We start from the raw sequence: 23,847 nt of genomic DNA on the forward strand, positions 1-23,847 counted from the left end.
ATATTCTTCTAAAAAATCTTTGCTTGTGTTCAAAGAAAGAAAGTCATACACGTCTGGCTGTAACGATGTTGGCTGCTGACAATGACGATGATATGAAGAACCCAAGTGCAGTTTATTTACAAAGTGAAAACCAATAACCCTGACTACACGTGAACTGAACTGAACATGGCTTGACATAAACATCTACACTCACATTCAATACTTGAACCCCAGACAATGAACACATGAGGGCTTAAATACAAGACATGGGAGAACATAAACCAATGAACAAACAGAACTGATAACAAGATAATTAAACAATAAACCAATGAAAACATGACACATGAACATGGAGGGAAAACAAGACATCACATGACTAGGGAACAGGAACTAAACTTTTCAAAATAAAAGACATGAATCAACAAAATACACCTGACACTGAGATGGCATGAAGGTGGGAATTTGTATTTATTTATTTTGTATTTTTTTATATAATTTACTCTTCCTCATCTTGTTTCATGGAACACAGAAAGGACATGTTGATAAGCTCCAGTAAGATCACATGAAAGGGAATGTAGACTGAGGCTGTCATTCTGCCTAACATCTCCTTTTGTGTTCCACGGAAGAAATTAATTAATATATTTAGGAACAGCATAAGGGTGAGTAAATAATATTTTAAAATTTTTATTTTATTAACTATCCCTTTAACAGACAAGATTTTGTAAGATGATGCCTCGATGGCCTCCTTCCTCCATATACTACCTGCGAAGGCAGAATTTTTCAAATTACAGACACAGAGTTTGAATGGTTGTCTAGAGCTCGTCTGTTGACAGCAGCTGAATGCGGTCAGCTCTCCCATCACACACCAGATAATCTTAACCTTATTCCTAATTTAGACCCAGTTTAAAAGACAGATCCAATTAGTTTGGGCTCAACCGGTGCTTTGTAATTAAGGTTCAGTTGTGGGACACAGTCTTTGTAAGGCTGGATGTATTAATGGCTTGTGAAAGCAAAGAATGCCATTCTCCAAAACTCTTGAGCCCTGCTGCAAGTGGTAGACCTGTTATTTCAGCTGAGCTCCTGTGTCACTTTAAGGACAGTGCTCAACATGGCATACCGAAACATTTACATGTTTTATATATGTATGCTTGCTTACATGCTTGAAATTACTTTATATGTTAATTTCTGTTTTTGCCTATGCTTTGTAAAGTGTCCTTAGGTCCTTGAAATGCGCTATATAAATACTAATTATTATTATTATTATTTAGCAGATGATTTTATCCAAAGCAAATCCCCAAATGAGTTTGTTTATTTGCTTTTATTCATGTAAAGAGCTTATATAATGTAATGAAAAAATACACAGTGCAATGTAATGATATACTTCCTCTATTAATTTTAAGTTTTATTGAATATTACTGCATCTGATAAAATCATGAGCCGAAAACTAAATCTTCTGGCATTGATTTGTTACCCTGTTTTAAAATTTTGGAAAAACATGTATTCTGTATTTGCATAGTTATCAAAATAAGACATCCCATGGACTCTTTTAAAAAAAATAAAAAAATAATAAAAAAAAGCACTGTGGCGCTTCTATTGAACAGGTATCAGATGGTAATTTCAGATGGTATAAAACCCCCATGGTAATACCATATTACCAAATCTCAATACAATTTATCTAATAATTCTAACTATATGGGTAAAAAAATTACAGCAATACAAAAATTCTCTTCTTTACTGTATATCAGCATAAAAGATCATGATGTCTAAATATGTTACAATTGAAATAATATAGCATTATTATATTCGGATTAAGGTCTTCATTTTCATAACTGAAAATATAATTGATTTATACCTTATATATATATATATATATATATATATATATATACACACACACACAGGGTTGGGAGGGTTACTTTTGAAATGTATTCCACTACAGATTACAGAATACATACTGTAAAATGTAATTTGTAACATATTCTATTAGATTACTCAAGGTCAGTAACGTATTCTAAATACTTTGGATTACTTCTTCAGCACTGGTAGATTTTTTCACTTGTTTTGACTATAAAAACTCTGCCAGTACAGTATGACAAAATACACATGTTAAAAATACATTCTCTGAAAAACCTAAATATCTTATACAGTGTTGTTTCTAAAACAAGATAAATCAAATTGATCTTGTTTTAAGGATTTTTAGATATTTTTACAGGAAAACAATACAAAAATTATCATCAAGAATATGATTTTTGCCCTAATATCAAAGGTCTTACTAGAAAAAAGAAATTATGATCTAACGTGAATTTTCTTGATACAAAAATATGATCATGCCTGGTAACGTGCATGTAAAATGGCTAGAAATAGCATTTTAGCTGAGCGTAAAGCTGACAATTTATACAAAGTTTATTTCTATTTCTTCTGCTCCAAACTTACTTCTCTGTCTGCTCATATGAATGTACGTATGAATGTAACACATCATAAGAAAGTGTTTCACTGCTGTTCAGATGCACTTTGGATCACATGATTTATATGAATAAATGTTTTCCATCTGAAAGGACTAAACATTAAATGAAACAAATGACAACAGAATGCAAAGTAATCTCTTCAGTAATCAAAATACTTTTTGAATGTAACTGTATTCTAATTACCAATTATTTAAATTGTAACTGTAGTGGAATACAATTACTTATATTTTGTATTTTAAATACGTATTCCCGTTACATGTATTCCGTTACTCCCTAACACTGTATATATATATATAAATTATTATTATTTCTCTTTTTTTTTTTTTTAACACACACTGGCGGCCAAAAGCTTGGAATAATGTACAGATTTTGGACTTATGGAAAGAAATTGGTACTTTTATTCACCAAAGTGGCATTCAACTGATCACAATGTATAGTTAGGACATTAATAACGTGACAAATTACTATTTCAAACATGCTGTACTATATTTAATGGTCTACTTAAGAGCTTAAATGCACACAATGCCTGGATACATTCATTCTAGCTTCTTAAATAAGTCTTCAGTAAAGAAGGTTTAACAACTCTATGACTCAAACATACTGGAGCATACAGACACAAGATGTTCACATACCTCTAACACATTCTCATGTGTGCCATGTTTTGCATGGCCCAAATGTTTGTTTGTTTAATCGCTGCACAGCATTCAGTACAGCACATTACAAAGAGGGTTTGTTAAATTAAAAGTTTGAACAGCAGATCTGAATCTGATTTGCATTAATAAAATAAGATATTATTTATTAATAGAATAAGAGGTAATGGACACTACAAGTTGTGTTTGCTGCTTGCATTATGTAGCAGTTATAAAATAAATATTCAGTGCAATGCTCTGAACCAACAAATTAACAATAAAGACATGGTAGATGTTAATGGATGCAGTTTTTAATTACATGAAATAAAACTGAAAGACTGAAATCAAGGGTATACAAATGGTACATTCTGCCCCCTGCTGGTGGAACAATGTTTACAACTGGTGATGAAAAAATCCCTTAGACTTTGAATTTCAAGGGACCAGAAACTCAGAGACCTGGGGGTGGGCTCTTTTGATAGGCAACCATCTAACAATGTATTAGCAACCAACAAAAAATTGTTTCAGAAGAAGCCAAAACAGGATGAACTGTGTCTATGTAGAGAACGCAGGCAAGTGGAATGATACAAACAGTGAAACATTGCAGCGCTGTTATATGAAATATCAGCATCTTTGATACTGGAACTAGCTTTTGTATTAAACCACTCAGAACACCTTAGCAACTGCATAGCAATGCCCAAGCAATCACTTATCACAACAGCACTGACAAGCACCAGGTACAAGGTACAAAATTTATGAAAGCAATTTCATGAATCATGAACACTTTGTGTCATTTGTGTGCCATCCACATCAAACCTGACATGACACGTCTAACGCTGCCATATTTGAGCTGCAATGGAGGGAAAGATTTTACGTGAATAACACCTTAGGACGCCTTAAAACAGCTGAACACGCCAGAGTAAGGCAGAGAGAGAACGACACGAGATCGCAGCGGCTGGCGTGTCTTATTGAGTGTTTTATGTTTGAGTGTTAAGAAGCTGAAGATTAAAAAATAAATGTTGACAGTTTTTGTTACACTGAACTCACTGAACTAAGAAAAGCACTGAGAAAAAGTGCACATAAGAGTATTGAAGGCAGAAAATAAAAGCCTACCTGAAGCGTATCACTGCTCCTTGTCGCCTCCTTTCCATACCCGAACCTGTAGATCCCTTACAGTTCTTTTGAGAGCTTGACTGGTCACTATGAACGGTCCATGAAGCTGTGTGAAAATCATTCAAATTCTCCTTTTGTGTTCCACTTGTTGTTGGTAGCGGAGACAGCGCATACACAGAGAGTCCCGGACACGGAGTCAACCCAGCATATGAGGCTGAGAGAGAGACAGCGCTTCTTTGAGGAGGTGTTTCAACATGATGTAGACGTCTACCTCTCCTCTGCACACCTGCAGATAGACTATAAGAGACGTAAGTGTGAACACTCATAAACAAACCATATCCAACTTTAATCAACTTTCTTAATAAACTTTCTTTTTATCTCAAATATTGTTTCACCCTTTCATTCCAGCTCCGTTAGGAAGCATCTCTTCAATGGAGGTAAACGTGGATATGCTAGAGCAGATGGACATCTCTGATCATGAGGTTTTGGATGTCTTCTTTAGTGCCAGTGGGGAGGAAGGAGCACTGGCGTCTCCCCTTCCAGGTATATACTGCAGTGCTTACCCCTCTAAAGTGGCATTCGCACCAACAGCAGACACTGCAGGACAACAGGTTGCCATACTGTTTGTCGCTAGTAGACGTTTTTTACTTCTGAAACCCAACTGTTCAGCTCTCTTTACGCTGCAAAAGAGCTATGCACCGACCACCCACTCATGAAGCACTGCGAATGACGCACTGCACATGAAGCATTGTGGTCTCCGCAATCCAAATTGATATAATCTTATAAAACTTATAACTGACAACTTTAAATCAAAAGTTATATATTTTTCCATCATTTTTAATTCGATTACGTAACAGTGTGCATCATCATAGTTTACTTCCTCATGAAAGTACTTGTACCCTCTCTTTGTCTGATTTGCAAATACTTATTTGCTTCAAAGTTTATAATGTTGTGATTCACCTGGGAGCCCTATGGAGAAAATGAATGTGAAACCAAGAAACTGGAACCAAGATCGTTGGAAAAGTGAGCAGGCATTGTTGTGCTCTATACTGCAGAAGTAGTGAAAGGAGAATGCTATACTGAACATAGCCCATGCAATACACAAAATGTCACGTATTATGTCTGGGTTGCACACGGTGTAACATACACCATCCAATGACATACAGTATCTGAGAACCCTTCTGCACTAGGGTTGAACAGCATTGTAAATAATTGCTCTCCAGTAAAACAAATATAGGAAAATATGTCACTCATCGTCTGCTTGATTTCTCAGGACACATACAGTGTCTATAGGAAGTCATCATATGCCATTTATCCTTATCATTTGTCACATTACACCCTGGAAATGTAAATAAATTCAATCTAACCTTTTCTAGCTGTATTTACACATTATAATCTTCAACATCAAAGTGAAATTAACACATAAAAAAAATATTATTAAAAAGTATTAAAATTTAATAAGTAAAATACATGGTTTAGAAAAGTAATAGTAATCCCCTAAGAAAAACCATTACAAACTTGCTCAAGTCACCTTTTATGGTCACCAATCACCTTTCAGATCGCATACCTTCATTACTTCACAATAAAACTGGCAGTTCCATGAGGATTCCATTACTAGTAGCGCATGGTAATGAATTCAAGAATTCACCATGGTTGGAAAGGTACTTCCAAAAGGGCTCTGGGATAAAATTGTGGAAAGGCACAGGTTAGCTGAAGGGTACAAAAAGATTTTAAAAGGCTTTAAATATCCTTCGGAGTACCGTTCAGAGCATTATTAAGAAGTGGAGAGTGTGTGGCACCACCAAAACCTTGCCTAGATCGGGCTGTCCCTCCAAACTGATGGGTGCCAGGAGGATATTGGGAAGCTATCAAGAAGTCAAGGCAACTTTGAGAGATTTTATAAGCCATTATGGCTGAGATTGATCAGTCTGTGCATGTGACAATCTCCCAAGCTTTACACAAAGCTGGCCTGTCTGGCAGGGTGGCAAGAAAGAAGCCTCTTCTGAAAAAGTGCCACACAAAGTCTCATTTGCATTTTGCGAACAATTGGAGGATTCTGATGCCTTGTGGCAAAACGTTTTATGGTATACTTTTTGCACTGAACTCTAAGCGCTATATTTGGAGAAAACCAAACCCAGCACACCACCCAGAACATATCAAGCCTAATATGATGCATGGCAGGGCTCCAGACTGTGACTAATTGGTGCATTTTGTGACCATTTTTGCTAACAGTGCGATTAAACTTTGCAAGAGGTCGCACTGGTGCGACTACAAAGTTGGCCTGCTCTCTGATTATATGCTGTGGTTTTTTTTGTTGTGTATGAGAAATAGCAAACGGCAAACTCTCCAAAAGCAAAACTAAACAGTTTTAACTGGGTCAGTCACTGCGGCTCAATGGACAGATCAGTGCAGAGCACGTGGACCAGTCTCGAACGCTCAGCCACGCAGATCATCATAGACTGTGTCCAAATGGCATAACTCACCCTCCGAAGGGCACTTTCAAGGGAGAACAATCACGATAGTCATGCTGTAAGGTCGCTTCAAACAGAATTTCCAATAAAAATTACTTAAAAAGGGAGTTCCGAATGATCCTTATTTTTGAGCCCTACAACTTTTAGCCTTTCAAAGCTCTCACAGTAGATGATAAAGTCTTCGAAGGGAATAGGGCATAAGGATGATCTATTAAGGTATTTTTGGAGCAAATCAACTGAGCGCCTGTGACAGTGGAATTTGTAGTTGTAGAGATTAGCCACACATGTGTACCAGTCAATTTGAAGTCACAAAGAAAAATGTTTTAAGAGTTGCAAACTTGTAGATAATTTTTTTCTCTCCCACAAACACAACACAACAGTTACACCTTCTCAAATTCTTCATTGCAGGTGCACAAATCCTATTCTACGAATGACAAATTAAGAAACTCATATTCTCACATTTTTGCTACAGTTGCTGCAGTAAATATGGTGCAAAACACATTCACACACCCGCATCAAAAAACGTGAAGTCATGGACAAATTTTGCTCATCCGCAAATCAGTATGTGAATTCATCCAATGAGAGTTGCACACTTGTAGAATATTTTCTCACACAAAAAAAAAAAAAATTCTTGGATATTTTTCTAGCACAAACATAAGTACATAACTACAACTGCTTGAATCTGCTGCTACGAGTCTCAAACACTGTTTTTAGCTTGCAAATGACAAGTTTCACGCGCTCTCCCTTTTGCATGTAAAATATAGAGCAAAAGTGATTTGTTCATCTGTAGAGGCAGCGGCCTCTAGCGGCCCCAGTATTTATTACTCCCATAGGGAAGTAGTCCTGAAATTGGAAGCTGCAGTGAGTCACAGAGCGGGTTAATTAACATTTTATAAAGCCTATAGGCGATTTAAAGCATGTTTTTCATCAAACGTCACTGCATATAGGTGTTCCATATAATATAAAATCAATATTTACATAGTCTAAGAATAGTAAGTTATCTCACTCCCATGTGCCCTGCAGTGTCCCACTAAATCACGTCTGCTGACCTACAACAGAGGCTTAATCACTTGGAAACAGGTGGTTCCAGCCCCCTTAGTTTACTTGGTTTGTTTCGCTCAATTCCTGGATACCTATGGGATCAAGATTATGTTATTTATAGCTTCCAATTTCGGGACTGCTTCCCTATGGGAGTTATAATTACTGGGCAAATTGCCTACTGTAGTGCAAACTCTGACATCCCTTTACTTTACTATGGTATTCCTATAAAAATTACTATCCACCAAAAAAAAAACAAAAACAAACATGGTACCCATGTTTTTCTGACCATGGTAAATTCTCATAAGGGTAATCTTACATTAGGTGCATACTTATGATATTATAATCACCTGCGAAGACCCACCCTGTTCTGTCATTTTTCTAGAAGGTAAAGCAGAAGAGAATATAAGGAATACATCCTTTAATATGAGGGTATCATTTAATATGAGACGACTGAATGGCAAAATTAACAGTGCAGGTAGTCTAGCGTTAGCTTACCTTTCGTGAAACAAGAAAGGATAACCTAACTAAGAAACACTGATTACCAACGCAGCTGACCAGCGCGCATATTTAAACTAAACAAATGTATAAAGGTGAGTGATTTCAAAAAAATAAAGAAAAAAACATACCTTTATTGGTATAACTAGCTCTTCTGATTGGCCAAAATTCTCTGATCTCTGAACAGTGCCCGCCGCCTGCCTCTACAGATGCACAAATTACTTTTGCTCCATATTTTACATAGATATGTGGTGCAAAAGGGAGAGCGCGCGAAACTTGTCATTTGCAAGCGAAAAACAGTGTTTGAGACTCGTAGCAGCAGATTCAAGCAGTTATACTTATGTACTTGTGTTTGTGCTAGAAAAATATCCAAGAAAAAAAATTATTTGTGAGAAAATATTCTACAGGTGTGCAACTCTCATTGGATGAATTCACATACTGATTTGCGGATGAGCAAAATTTGTCCACGACTTCACGTTTTTTGATGCGGGTGTGTGAATGTGTTTTGCACCATATTCACTGCAGCAACTGTAGCAAAAATGTGAGCATATGAGTTTCTTAATTTGTCATTCGTAGAATAGGATTTGTGCACCTGCAATGAAGAATTTGAGAAGGTATAACTGTTGTGTTGTGTTTGTGGTAGAGAAAAAAGTTTGCAACTCTTAAAACATTTTTCTCTTTGACTTAAAATTTACTGGTACACGTGTGGCTAATCTCTACAACTACAAATTCCACTGTCACAGGTGCTCAGTTGATTTGCTCCAAAAATACCTTCATAATGATCACTTCCCTTAAACAGCTCTGTGAGAAGCGTGGGCTGGGTCACAGATTCAGCATTCATTATTGGTTTAAAACCCCTATGAAAACCCCCCAATGTGTTGGTGATTAAACTAGTTTAAAAAAGGCTTTGTTTGTCTTCAGATGACTGTATTATAATCAGTAGGAACTCATTCCCAATGTCAAGGTTTTTAATTTTACCCAAAATAAAAAAAAGGTTAACTTTTTACAGATTACTTTTGTAATATCAGTACATTTACACAATTTCAAAATCAATGCTTTACTGCGAAGTGGGCATTTCAGTGGGACAAAATAAATATATGTCGCGACAATCTGTAGAATTTGTTGGCACTGGTGCTACTGCTCTCAAATGAGTCTGGAGCCCTGCATGGTTGTAGCAATATTATGTTGTGGGGGTGTTTATCATTAGTGGGGACTGTGCAATTGGTCAGGATTTAATGGAAAATGGATGCTCCCATGTACACCCAAATTCTTGAGGAAAATCTGTGGCCCTTTGATCAACAACTAAAGATGAGCAGGAGGTTCACCTTTCAGCACAACAATTAACCTAAACACACCGCCAAACAACAACAACAACAACAACTTAGTGGCTTGAGGATTGGAAGGTTAAAGTCCTTGAGTGGCCTAGTCAGAGCCGTGACCTAAATCCAATAGAAAACCTGTGGATGGATTTAGGAGAGCAGTCCATCGCCACTCACCCCGCAATTTGACTGAACTCGAACAATTCTTCAAGGAAGAATGGGCAAATATTCTCCAATCTAGAGACATCTCCAAACAGACTGATCGCTGTCATTAAAGCAAAAGGTAGCTCTACAAAGTATTAACTCTGAACAATTCTGCAAGGAAGAATGGGCAAATATTCCCCAATCTAGAGACATCTCCAAACAGACTGATCACTGTCATTAAAGCAAAAGGTAGCTCTACAAAGTATTAAATCCAGGGATATTTTTTTAAACCCTGTTATTCTAGTTTTTCCATCTTTAATACATTTTTGGAACTGTTGCCTTTTTTTCATTACTTGAATGTTGTAAGGCACAATTTGTAAATAAAGCTGGGTTTTGATATCAGGCTGTAAGACAAAAAAAAAAACAAAAAGACAAAAAAAAAAGTGACTATTCCAAAGGGGTATAATGATTTTCTATAGGCAATTTATTTCAGTGATATCTGTCATGTAATAGGAGCATTTTATTGCTTACATTTCCTTTAATATGGCATTTTCTCTACAGCTCTTGGGCACAATGATGTTGAAGAAGGTGGACTGCGGAGAGATGACGTATCCTCGAGAATTCCTGACCCTTGTGATGTTAAATCACGTATGTTGTCCACTTCCTCCAACTCCACCTGTGACAGCCAGGCATCCAATGAGGATGGAACAAACACTCCTGTCGTCCAATCAGATGATGAAGATGTGAATGAAGATGGCCTGTTGCAAACGGGGACGCCCACAGCCAATGACCAGTCTGCCCTCTTATTATAAACAGCCTTCTTATTTACTACTGACAGTTGGGGAAATGTTACTTGCCTAGCTTGAGAATGTTTCAGGCACAGGTTGACTGATTTTAACCATAAATCAATCTACCAAAGACTTTCATGAATGCTTGTAAAATCCTCATTCAAAGTACTTATTCTTTACACTTTGACAGACTTGCATTTTTGTACTGGTCACTTACTATCACAAAAACTGATGCTGCTCAGTAAAATGCGTTAATGCGTAAAATGCGTAAAACTAATAATTTGTGTTGAAACAGCTGTAACGATTGGGTGTATATTTTACAGATGTCAGAAATTCTTTGTTGTGGTCTTGTCTTTTTTCTTTTTTTCTTTGGTCATAGTTTTTTTTCTTTGGATATGTCTTCCCTCTGATGTCCACAACAACATATGCTTTGCTACCAAAATAAAGCCAAATGCCAGCTGCAGAATTGAAACAATGTGCAGGTTTGAGGCTGATCTTAATGTGATCTCTTGTGATCACTGAAGACCCCATTAAATGGCTTGACAAGCCTTCGGCTTGCTCACTGGGGTTCTAAATATAATTATTATTTAATTATTTATTTTTATAAAATATTTACAATCATATTTAATCAAACTACACAATGATGACTCTTTAAGACTTTATAGATATTACAGTTTCATTTTCTGTTAATGCATGATTTTCTGTAAAGCAGCTTTGAAATGATGTGTGTTGTGAAAAGCGCTATACAAATAAAAATGACTTGACAAGTGCAGTATTCTTTCCTGTGTTTCCTATTGAAACAGCAAGTTTGGATAAGACTTATCGAAAAGCTCGTCCATAAACATTAGACATTAAGGCTAACATTAAGGCTCCAAAACACTCACAGCAAAGTCCTTCTTTATTCCTCGCTCAGAGCTAGCAAGAAAAGATGTTCCCTATATGTCAGTCACTCGACGTTGTCTCAATGTAGTGACACTAGGGGTCACTCTTGGGAGCCCCAAACACCTCTGCTTTTTGAAAAAAAGGCCAATGGAAATTGGCGAGTGGAATTTGCATGCCACTCATTCAGAATTACTCTGCCGATCCATTCACCTCGAAAAGCTGTTGGATTTACGGCGCATTACAGCGGCTTCTCCCCCTCTTACACTGGTGAAGTGCAGAGAACGCCCCTGGGTGCTTCAGCAGCTAAAAGAGTATATTCTTCCTACTGAAAGAGTATATTTTCCCTTCTAAAAAAGTGGCATTAACGGAGTGCGTCTTTTTAAAGATGCCTCACCGTTTGTGTGTATTTCCTGGTTGCGGTCTTACGTGCTTGGACGCTGCCCACGCGGAGACAGCGTTCGTGGATGGGTCATGTTCTCACTGCGAGAACTTTGTGGTCGCGGAACCACCCCAGCGGCTCCCCGCCTCAGTCCTTCTACCTACAGGTTTGAAGCTGCGTCAGTTAGCACTGGGGGCGATTTCGGGACCCCACTGGGAGCCACTCCACCGGGTAACTCCCCACAGACCTCCCATTCCCCAGTATGCTCGTTTTCCCTGCTGGGATGAGGCTGCCGGCTCGTCTCAGGGCGAGTTCGCGATCTCGTTTCAGCGCTAACGAAGTGGATGAGCTCTCGATTGCAGCATCGGAGAGCGGGCTGTCCAGTCTGATGCTGAGGACTCGACTGGGCTCCCATCTTCGGGTGCAGTCGCCAAGTCGCATCCTGATGTGCAGCTGGCATCCATGCTTGCCTGGGTGGCTGAGTGTGTCGGGCTGGAGTGGAACCCTCCACCCCCCCTGAACCCTCACAGCTTGACGATTGGTTCCTGGGCCCGGAGCGCCGCTCACGGCCGTGCCCTGCCCCAGTCCCTTTCTTCCCAGAGGTGCATGAGGAGCCCACAAGGTTGCGGCAGGCACCTTTCACTGCCCGGACCCGGTCTCTGAGCTTCTCCGCTCTCACTACCCTTGATGGTGGGGCTGCCAGGGGGTACTTGGCGATTCCCCAGGTGGATAAGGTGGATGCAGTGCACCTGTGCCCGCAAAACGCCACCACCTGGCGGGGCCGCCTGAGACCCCTGTCCAGCGCCTGTAGGGTTACGTCGTCTCTGGCAACTAAGGCCTGCGGTGCCGCTGGACAGGCCGCCTCCGCCCTGCACGCCATGGCTCTCCTGCAGGTACACCAAGCCAGGGCGCTAAAAGAGCTGCACGAGGGTAGTTCTGACCCAGGATTAATGCAGAAACTGCGCTCGGCAACCGACCTCGCTCTCTGGGCGACGAAGGTCACGGCGCGGTCTCTCGGACAGGCGATGTCCACCCTGGTGGTCCAGGAACGCCACCTTTGGCTCAACCTGGTCGACATGAGAGAGGCTGACAAGGCACGGTTCCTTGACGCCCCCATCTCCCAAGGTGAAGCAGCAGACGGAGGCTATTCAACACATCCTGCCCCGGCGTGGCTCAAGACCCCGCACCCCATCTGTTTGTCACCAAGGGCGTCCTCTTGGCTCCGCCGCAGCTCTCCCCCGTGGCCCAGCCCCAGCATGGAGCCCACTTCAGGAAGCGGATGCCACCTGTCTCACGGCCGGCCACCTGTCCCACGGCCGGCCACCAAGAATCCTAGGAAGGCTTCGAAGTGCCCCTGAGACACAGGGATGAGGAGACCCACTTCTATGGAGCTGGTAGACAGACCACTCCATCCCCCGGTGGAGGGCCAGGAGGAGAATCTTTTGTCGCTGCATGCCCAAGAGGCTGTGGTACCCAAAACTTCAACAAAAGAGTGGATTCCTTGTTCCCTGGGTCACATGTCAGGTGCACATGGTCGTCGTCATGACCGCCATCCACCGTCCCATTTTGGCAGGTTTGGCGCTCCAGCAGCAGACCCCCCCACCCCTGTGCACCCAGCTGTGGCACAAACATGCCCACATTGGGTTGGTTCCGACGGACTGCGGGGACGATATTCCTCCTCCCCCCTCCTCGACCAACCACATAGTGGGTGTCAGGAGCCAGGTAAGTGCTTTGATGTCCCTGGACTCAGCACGGCCACGGGGTTCGAGCCCCCTCGACGTGGCGCCTCAGGCTCCGCACCACTACAAGGCCCCACCCGCCAGTATGTCCGACGTGATTGTCGCCTTGGTCCCCCTCGCCCGGAGTTTGGACACGTTGCTCACGCTTTCCAACACGTCGCGATGGCTAACCCAAACTGTCCGACTCGGCTACGCGATTCAGTTCGCCAGGCGCCCACCCAGGTTCAGTGGTGTCTGCTTCAGCTCGGTGAAGGGCAAGAACGCCGCTACCATGTGCTGAGATCGCGACCCTGCCACAGAAGGGTGCGATAGGGTCTGTCCCTCCGGCCGAGATGAAGGGGTTTTACAGCCCCTACTTCATCGTACCGAAGAAAGGCGATGGGTTGCGGCCAATCTTGGACCTGCAAGTACTGAACCGGGCCTTGCACAGACTCCCGTTCAAGATGCTGACACAAAAATGCATTTTAGCCAGCGTCTGGCATCAATATTGGTTCGCGGCAGTAGACCTGAAGGACACGTACTTCCACGTCTCGGTCTTACCTCGACACAGACCCTTCCTGTGGTTTGCTTTCAAGGGCCAGGCATACCAGTACAAGGTCCTCCCCTTCGGCCTGTCCTTGTCTCCTCGCGACTTCACAAAGGTTGCAGAGGCAGCACTTGCCCTGCTAAGGGAAGTGGGCATCTGCATCCTCAACTATCTTGACGACTGGCTAATCCTAGCTCACACACAGGGACCTGGTGCTCATGCACCTCAGCTGACTGGGGCTTCGGGTCAACTGGGAAAAGAGCAAGCTCTCCCCGGGTTCAGAGCATTGCTTTTCTCCGCTTGGAGTTGGACTCAGTCTCGATGACGGCGCGCCTCACGAACGATCACGCACAGTCGGTGCTGAACTGTCTGAAGGCGTTCAAACAGAAGACAGTGGTTCCACTGAAACTTTTTCAGAGGCTCCTGGGGCATATGGCATCCTCAGCGGTGGCCACACCGCTCGGGTTGATGCATATGAGACTGCTTCAGCACTGGCTTCAGACTTGAGTCCCGAGAGGGGCATGGCGCCACGGGACACATTGCGTGGTTGTCACACCAATCTGTTGCTGCCTCTTCAGCCCTTGGACCGACCTTGCATTTCTACAGGCAGGGGTTCCCCTAGAGCAGGTCTCCAGGCGTGTCATGGTTATGACGGATGCCTCCAAGACGGGGTGGGGCACCATATGCAACGGGTACACAGCTTCCGGCTCCTGAACTGGCCCGCGGCTGCGTTAGCACATCAACTGCCTCGAGTTGTTGGCAGTACTGCTCGCCCTGCGGAGGTTCCGGCCATTGATCCAGGGCAAGCACATGTTGGTCCGGATGGACAACACAGCGATGGTAGCATACATCAACTGTCAAGGTGGTCTACGCTCTCGTTGCATGTCACAACTCGCCCGCCGTCTCCTCCTCTGGAGTCAGCAGCGCCTCAAGTTGCTGCGAGCCACTCACATCCCAGGTGACCTCAACACCACAGCGGATGTGCTGCCATGACAGGTTATTCATGGGAGAGTGGAGACTCCACCCCCAGGTGGTCCAGCTGATTTGGGGTTGATTCGGTCGAGCACAGGTAGACCTGTTTGCTTCCCAGGAATCCTTCCACTGCCCACTTTGGTACGCCCTGACCGAGGCACCCCTCAGTATAGACACGCTGGCACACAGCTGGCCCCTGGGATTATGCAAATACACGTTTCCCCCAGTGAACCTACTTGCACAGACCCTGTGCAAGGTCAGGGAGGACGAGGAGCAGGTCATCCTAGTAGCACCCTACTGGCACGACTTGATCATCAGGTTCCTGAGAGACGCCAGGAGGTTGAATCCCTCCAGACTGCACCTCATCCCCTCATGGGACCTCTCTGTAGTCCTTTGGGGTCTATGGGGAGCTCTCTTTGTGCCCCTGGAGTCAGTTGAGCTTAAGGCACTCTCTTTGAAGACTGCCCTCCTGACTGCGCTCGCTTCCATCAAGAGGGTAGGGGACCTGCAGGCGTTCTCTGTCAGCGAATCGTGCCTGGAGTTTGGTCCGGGTTACTCTCACGTGATCCTGAGACCCCGATCGGGCTATGTGCCCAAGGTTCCCACGACCCCTTTTAGGGATCAGGTGGTGAACCTGCAAGCGCTACCCCATGAGGAGGCAGACCCAGCTTTGGCATTTCTGTGTCCGGTGCGTGCTTTACGCATCCATTTGGATCACACCCAGACCTTTAAAAGCTCTGAGCAGCTCTTTGTCTGCTTTGGTGGACAACGGAAAGAAAGTGCTGTCTCCAAACAGAGGATCGCCCACTGGGTCGTTGACGCCATCATGATGGCATATCACGCTCAGGACGTACCGCCCCCTGTGGTGTTACGAGCCCACTCTACTAGGAGTGAAGCGGCCTCCTGGGCCCTGGCCAGTGGCGCCTCTTTGGCAGACATCTGCAGAGCAGCGGGCTGGGCAACACCCAACACCTTTGCAAGGTTCTACAATCTCTGGGTTGAGCCGGTTTCGTCCCGTGTATTGTCAGGTACGAGCAGGTAAGTTTCGGCACAGCTGGCCAGGTGTACCGCTTGCGCACAGCGCCTTTCCCCTCCCTTGAGGTGAAGATGTGTGCTTTTGACTCCCAGTCATGTTCACAAGCTGTGATCCCTGGATGACATTCCTCCTTAGCCCTGTGGCAGATGAGTTTGCGGAGAAACTCGCTGCCAGCCCAGTACGTGTGCTAATTAGTCCCTGTACTGAGGTAGGTGGTCCACATGTGCTGGTTCCCCGTAGGTAACCCCATGTGATATCTTCTGCTAAACCTGTCGGTAAACTGCATCTTCCTTGGGCAGAGGCCCCTCTGCCCCCAGTCACCATGTTTGAAGAAACTCCTCCCCCCTTGGGTAGGACCTATCATGGGACTTCTCCACATGACATACTTCCGACAAGACTCGGTAAGACCATGTGTATTTCCACTCAAAATACCCCCCCCCCACCCCCTCTTTTCTCTGGGCGGAGTGTGGTCTCCGTGGTGTCTTCCCCTTGGAAGTGACACCCTGACGTAGACATTTATTGCTCCCAGTCAGTTAACAAATTCCACTCTTTTTGGGGAGAACAAAAGAGGAAAAGAGGCCATGGCTGGGCTAGCCTGTCCCTATTTTTTTGGGCAGTCGACTTGTTCCCGAAGGACCGTTCGACGCTCATAAGAGCGTTGGGGGAGGTTACGTGACGGCCTGGTGCGCTGGCTACGAGGCACACAGCGGTCTGCCCTTCTCGCACCGCCAGTCCACGTAACACAGTTCAGCTAGTTGTGGCGTTTTGTATAGGGACCCCTAGTGTCACTACATCGACACAACGACGAGTGAGTGATAGATAGGGAACGTCCTGGTTACTTTTGTAACCACTGTTCCCTGATGGAGGGAACGAGATGTTGTGTCCCTCCTGCCACAACACTGAACTACCCGCTGAAATGGCCGGGACCTTGTCTCGGCTCCTCAGCACAAAACCTGAATGAGTGGTTGCATACCAGCTCCTTTTATACCTGTATGTCTGGGGGAGTGGCATGCAAATTCCACTCGCCAATTCCCATTGGCCTTTTTTCAAAAAGCAGAGGTGTTTGGGGCTCCCAAGAGTGACCCCTTGTGTCACTACATCGACACAATGTCTTGTTCCCTCCAATCAGTACGAAGTTTTCCAGAAAATTCACACTGGCAAGATGTTTTGAATAAAAAAAAAAAACAATTTAGGCCAGATTTGGTTTTAACTGACATTACACCCATTTTTCTTTGATTTCACTAGTATATTGGAGCCCTCAAGGGGAAGGCACAAAATTTTATTGGACAAAAATGTGTAAATTCAAGTAAACACAAGTCATCAACAGTTTTCCCGGAAGAGAAAGATGGTACATTTTAAATATATCTGCTAAAAGTTAATTTTGTCAACTTTTGGAGTACATTAGCATAAAGATGGCCTCACAGCTTACTGACATACTTAAAGCCACAAAACTTCAATTTAGATTTCATGAGGCCTTGAAGGATTTCCCATTGAGAGTCTAAAGTATAAACTTCATTAAATGCAAGATATTTTGCAACAAACTATGCTATGCTAGTACTCAGAAGTTAGCCTGAATCTGTGGAATTCAGTTTACAAAAGCAGGCATTCCAAATATTTATACATCAATTTGAGCTCATCTCAAACTCCTCATTTAGGCATGCAAGAATGACAGATAAGCAGGAGTACTTGTAAAAATTAAGTGCCATTATGTGCCTGAGATTATAAACTGTCTGTTGAATGTAAATGCTCTTTTCCCTCATGACCAAACCCTACACAAAAGGAATGCAGCGGGACATCATTCAGAGACATTATCTTGAAAAACCAGGGCAGTCATATGAAGAAAATGTCACCATAGCGACTTTATTTCCTGCACCATCAAAATGTTATAGTCATTCTGTTCTCATCTCAGCTCTAACGATTCCATCGCAGGCTCGGCAGTCTTCAGATTTATCATGCATGTTTCATTATACTTATCAATATGATAGTATATATAAGCTCATATTTATATTTTAGATCCCCTAACTCAACCCCATTCCTAAACTTAACCACTTATCAACAATATAAAACATGTAAGAGACAAGGAAATGTAGTCACAGTTATTTTTATTTACATTACACTGTAATATACTCAATATTTTTGACCACCTAACCCTACCTCTATGCCTAAACCTAGCCAATAATATAACAACAATATAACCAACCAACAATATAAAAGGCATAACAAGCACATAAAATACAAGTAAATACACAATTATTTATTCATAAAATAAAGCATCATAAAAGTATTCCAAATGACTCATGCATGCTGCATTTAAATTCTTTAGTAAACATACAATACAGTAGCTCTGTGTGAGGACCTCTGAAACACTCCAGCTTCACACAAATGTATCGATTAACTTCAGAAGACATTACTTGATCGACTCAGAGTCGTGTGGATTACTTTGATGCTACCAAAATATGCTTTTTGGACCATCAAAAATTGGTGTCCATTTACTTGCATTGGATGAAGCTAAAAACCTGGGATACTTTCCTAAAAATCTTAAATCCTGTTCTGATGAAGAAAGAAAGTCATAAATCAGTAATTTATCAGCAAATTTTCATTTTTTGAGGAACTATTCCTTTAATCTCAGTAACCCTCCTGTTATTTGACACTGTCACTCATTGATTAAAGGACTATTTGACAAAAATGATTTTTTACTCACCCTCATGCCATCCCAGATGTGTATGACTTTCTTTCTTCTGAAGAACACACTTCTGGCACCCATTCACTTGCAAATTATGGACCTACAGAGCTGAAATATTCTTCTAAAAAACTTAATTTGTGTTTAGCAGAAGTAAGTCAGTCATACACATCTGGGATGGCATGAGGGTGAGTAAATGATGAGAGACTTTCATTTTAGGGTGAACTATTCCTTTAAAGTAATCATGGCTGACTGTGAACACTACATTTCTACAATGGCATCTGAAACTGAAAACTATTGATATTGATGCTTCATCCAAGCTGCTTGGTGTCAGTGTAAGTCCAAGATGACACAAAGACAAAAGTTACTAAGTGCACCTTTGACACTTATATCTAAATTAAGGAAGATATTCAAACAGCTTGGGTGATGGCAAAACATTCAACTCACTTTTGTAAGGTGCTGTCCTCACTGAAGTTTCGCTAGTGGCCACATTTTCCATTGTTTACAAATGTTTTGTCAGACCAGCAACGCAGCCAGGTAACTCTGCCCCTTCCGCTACGTACGGCAAGCCGTTAGTGCTGAGTACATGAAGTGTCCAACATTCCACAGTCCGTCTTGATGGCTGAAGAAGTACATCATCTGGGTACTCGTAGTACACTTCTTTTTGTTGCATTTTCAGTGTAAACATACAATAGCACTTACACTACAAAATGACGTAGAATAGTGCAAAAGTGTGCAGTTTGGGATGCACTTTCCGTGTTTAATCACTGAAAATCATTCTCTACGCAAAGACAGTCACATCTCATTAAGAAAATATACATCCAAACATTAGAATGTTGCAGTCGGTCACATGACACGCAAAAGCCAATGGTATTTTACATCACTGATATCATAGCGGTCGTAACCGTAACCGATTACAACAGCTAATTTGTCTCGTACTCTCGACTACGATAAGAACATAGAATGCCGTAGCTGTCCTGTTGGTAGCTGTTGCTGGAATTTAAGCGTTCTATGATCTTGTGCGCATGCGCAACTTGGAAAAAACTTCATCCTGGCGTTGTACTATAACTGTCTACCAGGGGCGTGTTAATGATTTCTGAGGTCCCAAGAAACCGACCAGCCTGGGGCCCCAAGTTTGAAAACTTTTGCTTAAATTACATGACATCTATTTTAAATAATTTTTAATTCATCCTATCAGCCATTGTAGCCAAGTACATTCAAAATGTTTAATTAAATAAAAATCTAGTTAAAGATAATTAATACATGCTTTCCAGTTTTTCCACAATACAGTGATAAAAAAGCAATACATATATTTTTACAAAACACTTTGTATTACTTTAATGAACAGGGTGTGCAAAACCTACTACTTCACTCACTAATATTTTGGAATTAAGTTGTCATTTATTATTATAACACAAAATGATTTATTGTTGTCCAGTTTGTCAGTAACTCAGAGGATTTGTTGTATCAATAGTAATATATTCCTGTCTTATTTACTTTTTCACCTGGAGGCTGCAGTGTATTGTTCAACATGTTGCAAAAGGCTGTATCAACATTCGTAGCAGTATTGTTACAGTAAACATACAAGGCACGGCAGCCAATCAGCACACTAGAGCAGAAGGAAATAAAACATTGCTGTTTATAAAGTGCTGAAACTTTGCTTGGTGCAGAACAATCAGGAATAATGTTAAACATTGTAACAGTCACTTCTTTGTAACCTGAACTTGTTCAGAACGTTAAATCTTTGTGACACCTGCACTAAAAACAATCAAAATGCAGCACAACGAATGAAACAGAACACAGGTGTCTCGACATGCGTTTTTGAGACTTGACACTGTGTCTAAAATGTGCTGGTCCTGCATGAGGCACTGAAGAAATAGCGAGACGTGGTGCAGCAGGTATGGACGTTCGTCCACTGCATTTTACATAGGAAAACATTGGAAAAACAGAGCAGACGCACGCAAAAACACGTTTGTTGTGAACGGCCACTAACACATGAGAGTGAGAGTGCAAAACAAGTTCAGAAGGACTGTATATTTTTTCATAAATTACAAACCCCAACTCAAAGTCCTACTTGAAAAACTGACCTGAACCCAGCGTACCTCTAATGCTGAGAGCGCTGACAACAGCATATTCACACCTCATGTGTACCCAGAACAACATGTCACCCCTCAAATGGTTTTGCTGAGCTTTCCAGGATGGGGGCCCCCCAATGTCCGGGGCCCCACGCAATTGCATGGTTAAAACTGCTACTGCTGTCTACTACAGGAGAATCGCTACTTTGCCATAGTCGAGAGTACGTTAGGTAGGAAAATTTTATGTTTTATAAGAGATACTAAGTCAGCACAGTAAGTAACCTACACATTCTCCTCAAACATACATGTTAAATGTGTATAAACTATGTTTGGTTAGAAAACACTTTGAATAAAAAAAATCTATAACATTATTAATAATAATATACAGGTTTTAGACAGTTCATTTTTCAGACCATAACAATCCAAATGCAAAAATAAAAAAACAGTTTGAAACTTTAATTTTTCATTTTTTTCCAGTTACTTCAAGAATGGATAATTCTCTCCTTTTCTTCAATTTGAATTTTTCTAAATTGCGACATTAGAAATTATTTTTTGAATAACTGACTCATCACCAATTTAAAATGTTTCCATTTATTTGTCTTGCAGTTTTCACTGTGGACTGTACTATTAGCGCGGGGGTGTGGGTTAGGAAACAGACTGCATATAAGTTGAGGAATAGTTTAAAAAGCTTGCCCAGGGGTCGACAACCAAAGGCACACGTGCCACCTTTGCCACGTGGAGGGGTTGGCACGAGGGTAATAGCAAGAGAGTGGACAAAACATTCGTGCGACCCACTGAGCGCCGACTTGCTGCAAAGCACGTCTCTGCACTTTAAGTGGGTCGCGCAAGCATAAAGGGTTCGGCTTTGCGTTGTTTACTCCGCGCAGTAAGATGATAGGAGTTTGATCTCTCACTGGCTGGCAGAAGCTGGCACTGACGGATCACATCAAGATGTGTCAGTCCTCCTGCCACTTGTATCACTTTTTCCTCTAAGTTTAGTTATGAAGCATGGGCAGGGGCGGATTATGACTAGCAAGGGCCCTGGGGCCAATTTACCCCCCCAGGTCCAATTATCTTTTAAAGTTGAGATCTAAGTAATTGATTTTCTTTAATTTAAGTCTATTTTAATACCTGTTCTGTTATTTACTGTCAGATTAATTGAAACACACACACACACACACACACACAAAAAAAAAAAAACACACATTTGCTGAACAGCCACTGTTCTTAAAGAGACAGTAACATTTTAACTTTTGTTAAACATAATGTAAACTCAGTGTAAGTACTACAAATTATGCATACAAAATGCATATATTTAAAGGAGCCATAATAAATGGAAATAATTTAACTTCAAACACTTTAAATATTGATGAATTTAACAAATACAGTAGGTTCCTGTAGTATCTATGCAAAGGTCTGGTGAAATTCGGCAAAGAGTTCAGGTAGTTCTGGCTCGCGCTGCTATATCTTTTCTAACTCATCTGAATGATGGGGTGTGTTCCATTCAGAAGTGATCATCCCTACACCCTATTTCCTTCAAAGACTTTACCCTCCATTGTGAGAGCTTTGAAGGGCTGAAAGGTGTGGGCTCAAAAATAGTGGTCATTTGGTCATTTTTTGGGAAATTCTGTTTTGAACAACCCTACAGCTTGGCTGCCATTATTATTTTTCCATCGAAAAGACCTGCAAAGGCATAATTTAAGCCTTTTCAAAGTGTCCAAAAATCCCCTGGACTACATTAAATAGACAGGATATTTAACTGAGCAAGCAGTCTGTTTTGGAATGTTCGTAATTTCAAACTTCAGCTGTCAAAAATTACATACAAGCCCTTTGTGGGGATGGGGACGTGGTCATGTGTCTGTCTGCTTCATTGCCTCCTGGAAACGCCGTCGTGTAGTTCTCTTAAAATTCATTTAAGCTCCAAGTGACAGTGAGGTAAATATGACAGAAACATATTATTACTATTGTATAAAACAAATCCTCTAAATTATAATAATTATTATAAATTAAATACATCTAGATTTTTATTTCATTAAACATTTTGAATGTACTTGTCTACAGTGGCTATTAGAAATTATTTTAAAATTATGATATAAAATCACTTTTATGTAATTTCCCCCAGAGGTATGCTGAAAGGGGGCCCCGCTGGATGGTTGCTTGGGGCCTCGAAATCATATCCCCATCCCAAACTAAAAATGTTAGTAACGTTTTTTTTACCACAAAGAAACAGTCATAATGTAATATTACATTATAACTTAAATTTTAGTAACATTTTAAGTGAACCTCAAGGAAAATAATAACAAAATAAAATGCATGACATGACCACTTTAAAAGGTTTTTCAATAATTATCCAAAAATTAGGATTGTATATTGGGTAAAAAGCCACCTTGTTGCAAGGGATAAAGGCCCCCTATAAAAGATCCACCCTTAAGAGGGGGAATAGATTTGTTATGAAGAATGTTCAAAGTGGGCTCACGTTGACTGATCCATTCACAATGGAAATTAATTTGTTAATAGAATACTTGAGATGTTATGAAAAGCCAAATATGATTGAAATTACCATGAAATGGTGCACCCTTCTCTGAATTTTGAATAAGCATTATTTTAATTTGTTGCTCAAAATAGCATCTTATTTTTTTCACCTATTTTTTTTAATGAATTTTAAATTTAATAAAACTTGCATTATTTATTTTCTACACAAATTATGTTGCTCCATCATTATTCAATAAAAAAGTCATGTTTTTTAACCTGGATATACTTTGTGACCAGATAAATATCAAATTTGGGTGCCTTTAAACCCGTTGTACCCTACCAATAAAATAAATGTAAAAATATTTGAAATGCAACTTTTAATTGCGTTCTAAAATAATTGTATTCCTCCATATTTCACAATGATGTAACCAGAATATTCAGGAACAATTATTCAGTCAAGATTCTTCTCTTTAAACAACTGCCGAATTGATTGGATTATTGAAATGGATTAGTGGTGGTCTCATGGTTACCCTGATGGCACTGGCTGGTGTTGCAGGTGTTATCACAGGTAGGTGTGATTTATGGATGGGTGAGTAACTGTATCTAATTGTGCTACAGTGACTGCTGGTGCAACTTATGCACATG

At 41.4% G+C, this 23,847-nt stretch overlaps 1 protein-coding gene across 1 annotated transcript in view; it reads left to right on the forward strand.

The window, feature by feature from the left end:
• Window positions 1-11,213, forward strand: part of LOC127426305 (dysbindin-like) — a 32,874-nt gene extending 21,661 nt beyond the window's left edge. The window contains exons 2-4 of the mRNA XM_051673033.1: window positions 4,342-4,491; window positions 4,592-4,726; window positions 10,215-11,213. Coding sequence (XP_051528993.1) covers window positions 4,342-4,491; window positions 4,592-4,726; window positions 10,215-10,465 — 536 coding nt within the window. The 3' untranslated portion in view covers window positions 10,466-11,213. The remainder of the gene's footprint in view (window positions 1-4,341; window positions 4,492-4,591; window positions 4,727-10,214) is intronic.
• Window positions 11,214-23,847: the final 12,634 nt, after the last annotated feature.

This window comes from Myxocyprinus asiaticus, chromosome 35, assembly GCF_019703515.2.
Source record: "Myxocyprinus asiaticus isolate MX2 ecotype Aquarium Trade chromosome 35, UBuf_Myxa_2, whole genome shotgun sequence".
Classification (NCBI taxonomy): domain Eukaryota; kingdom Metazoa; phylum Chordata; class Actinopteri; order Cypriniformes; family Catostomidae; genus Myxocyprinus; species Myxocyprinus asiaticus.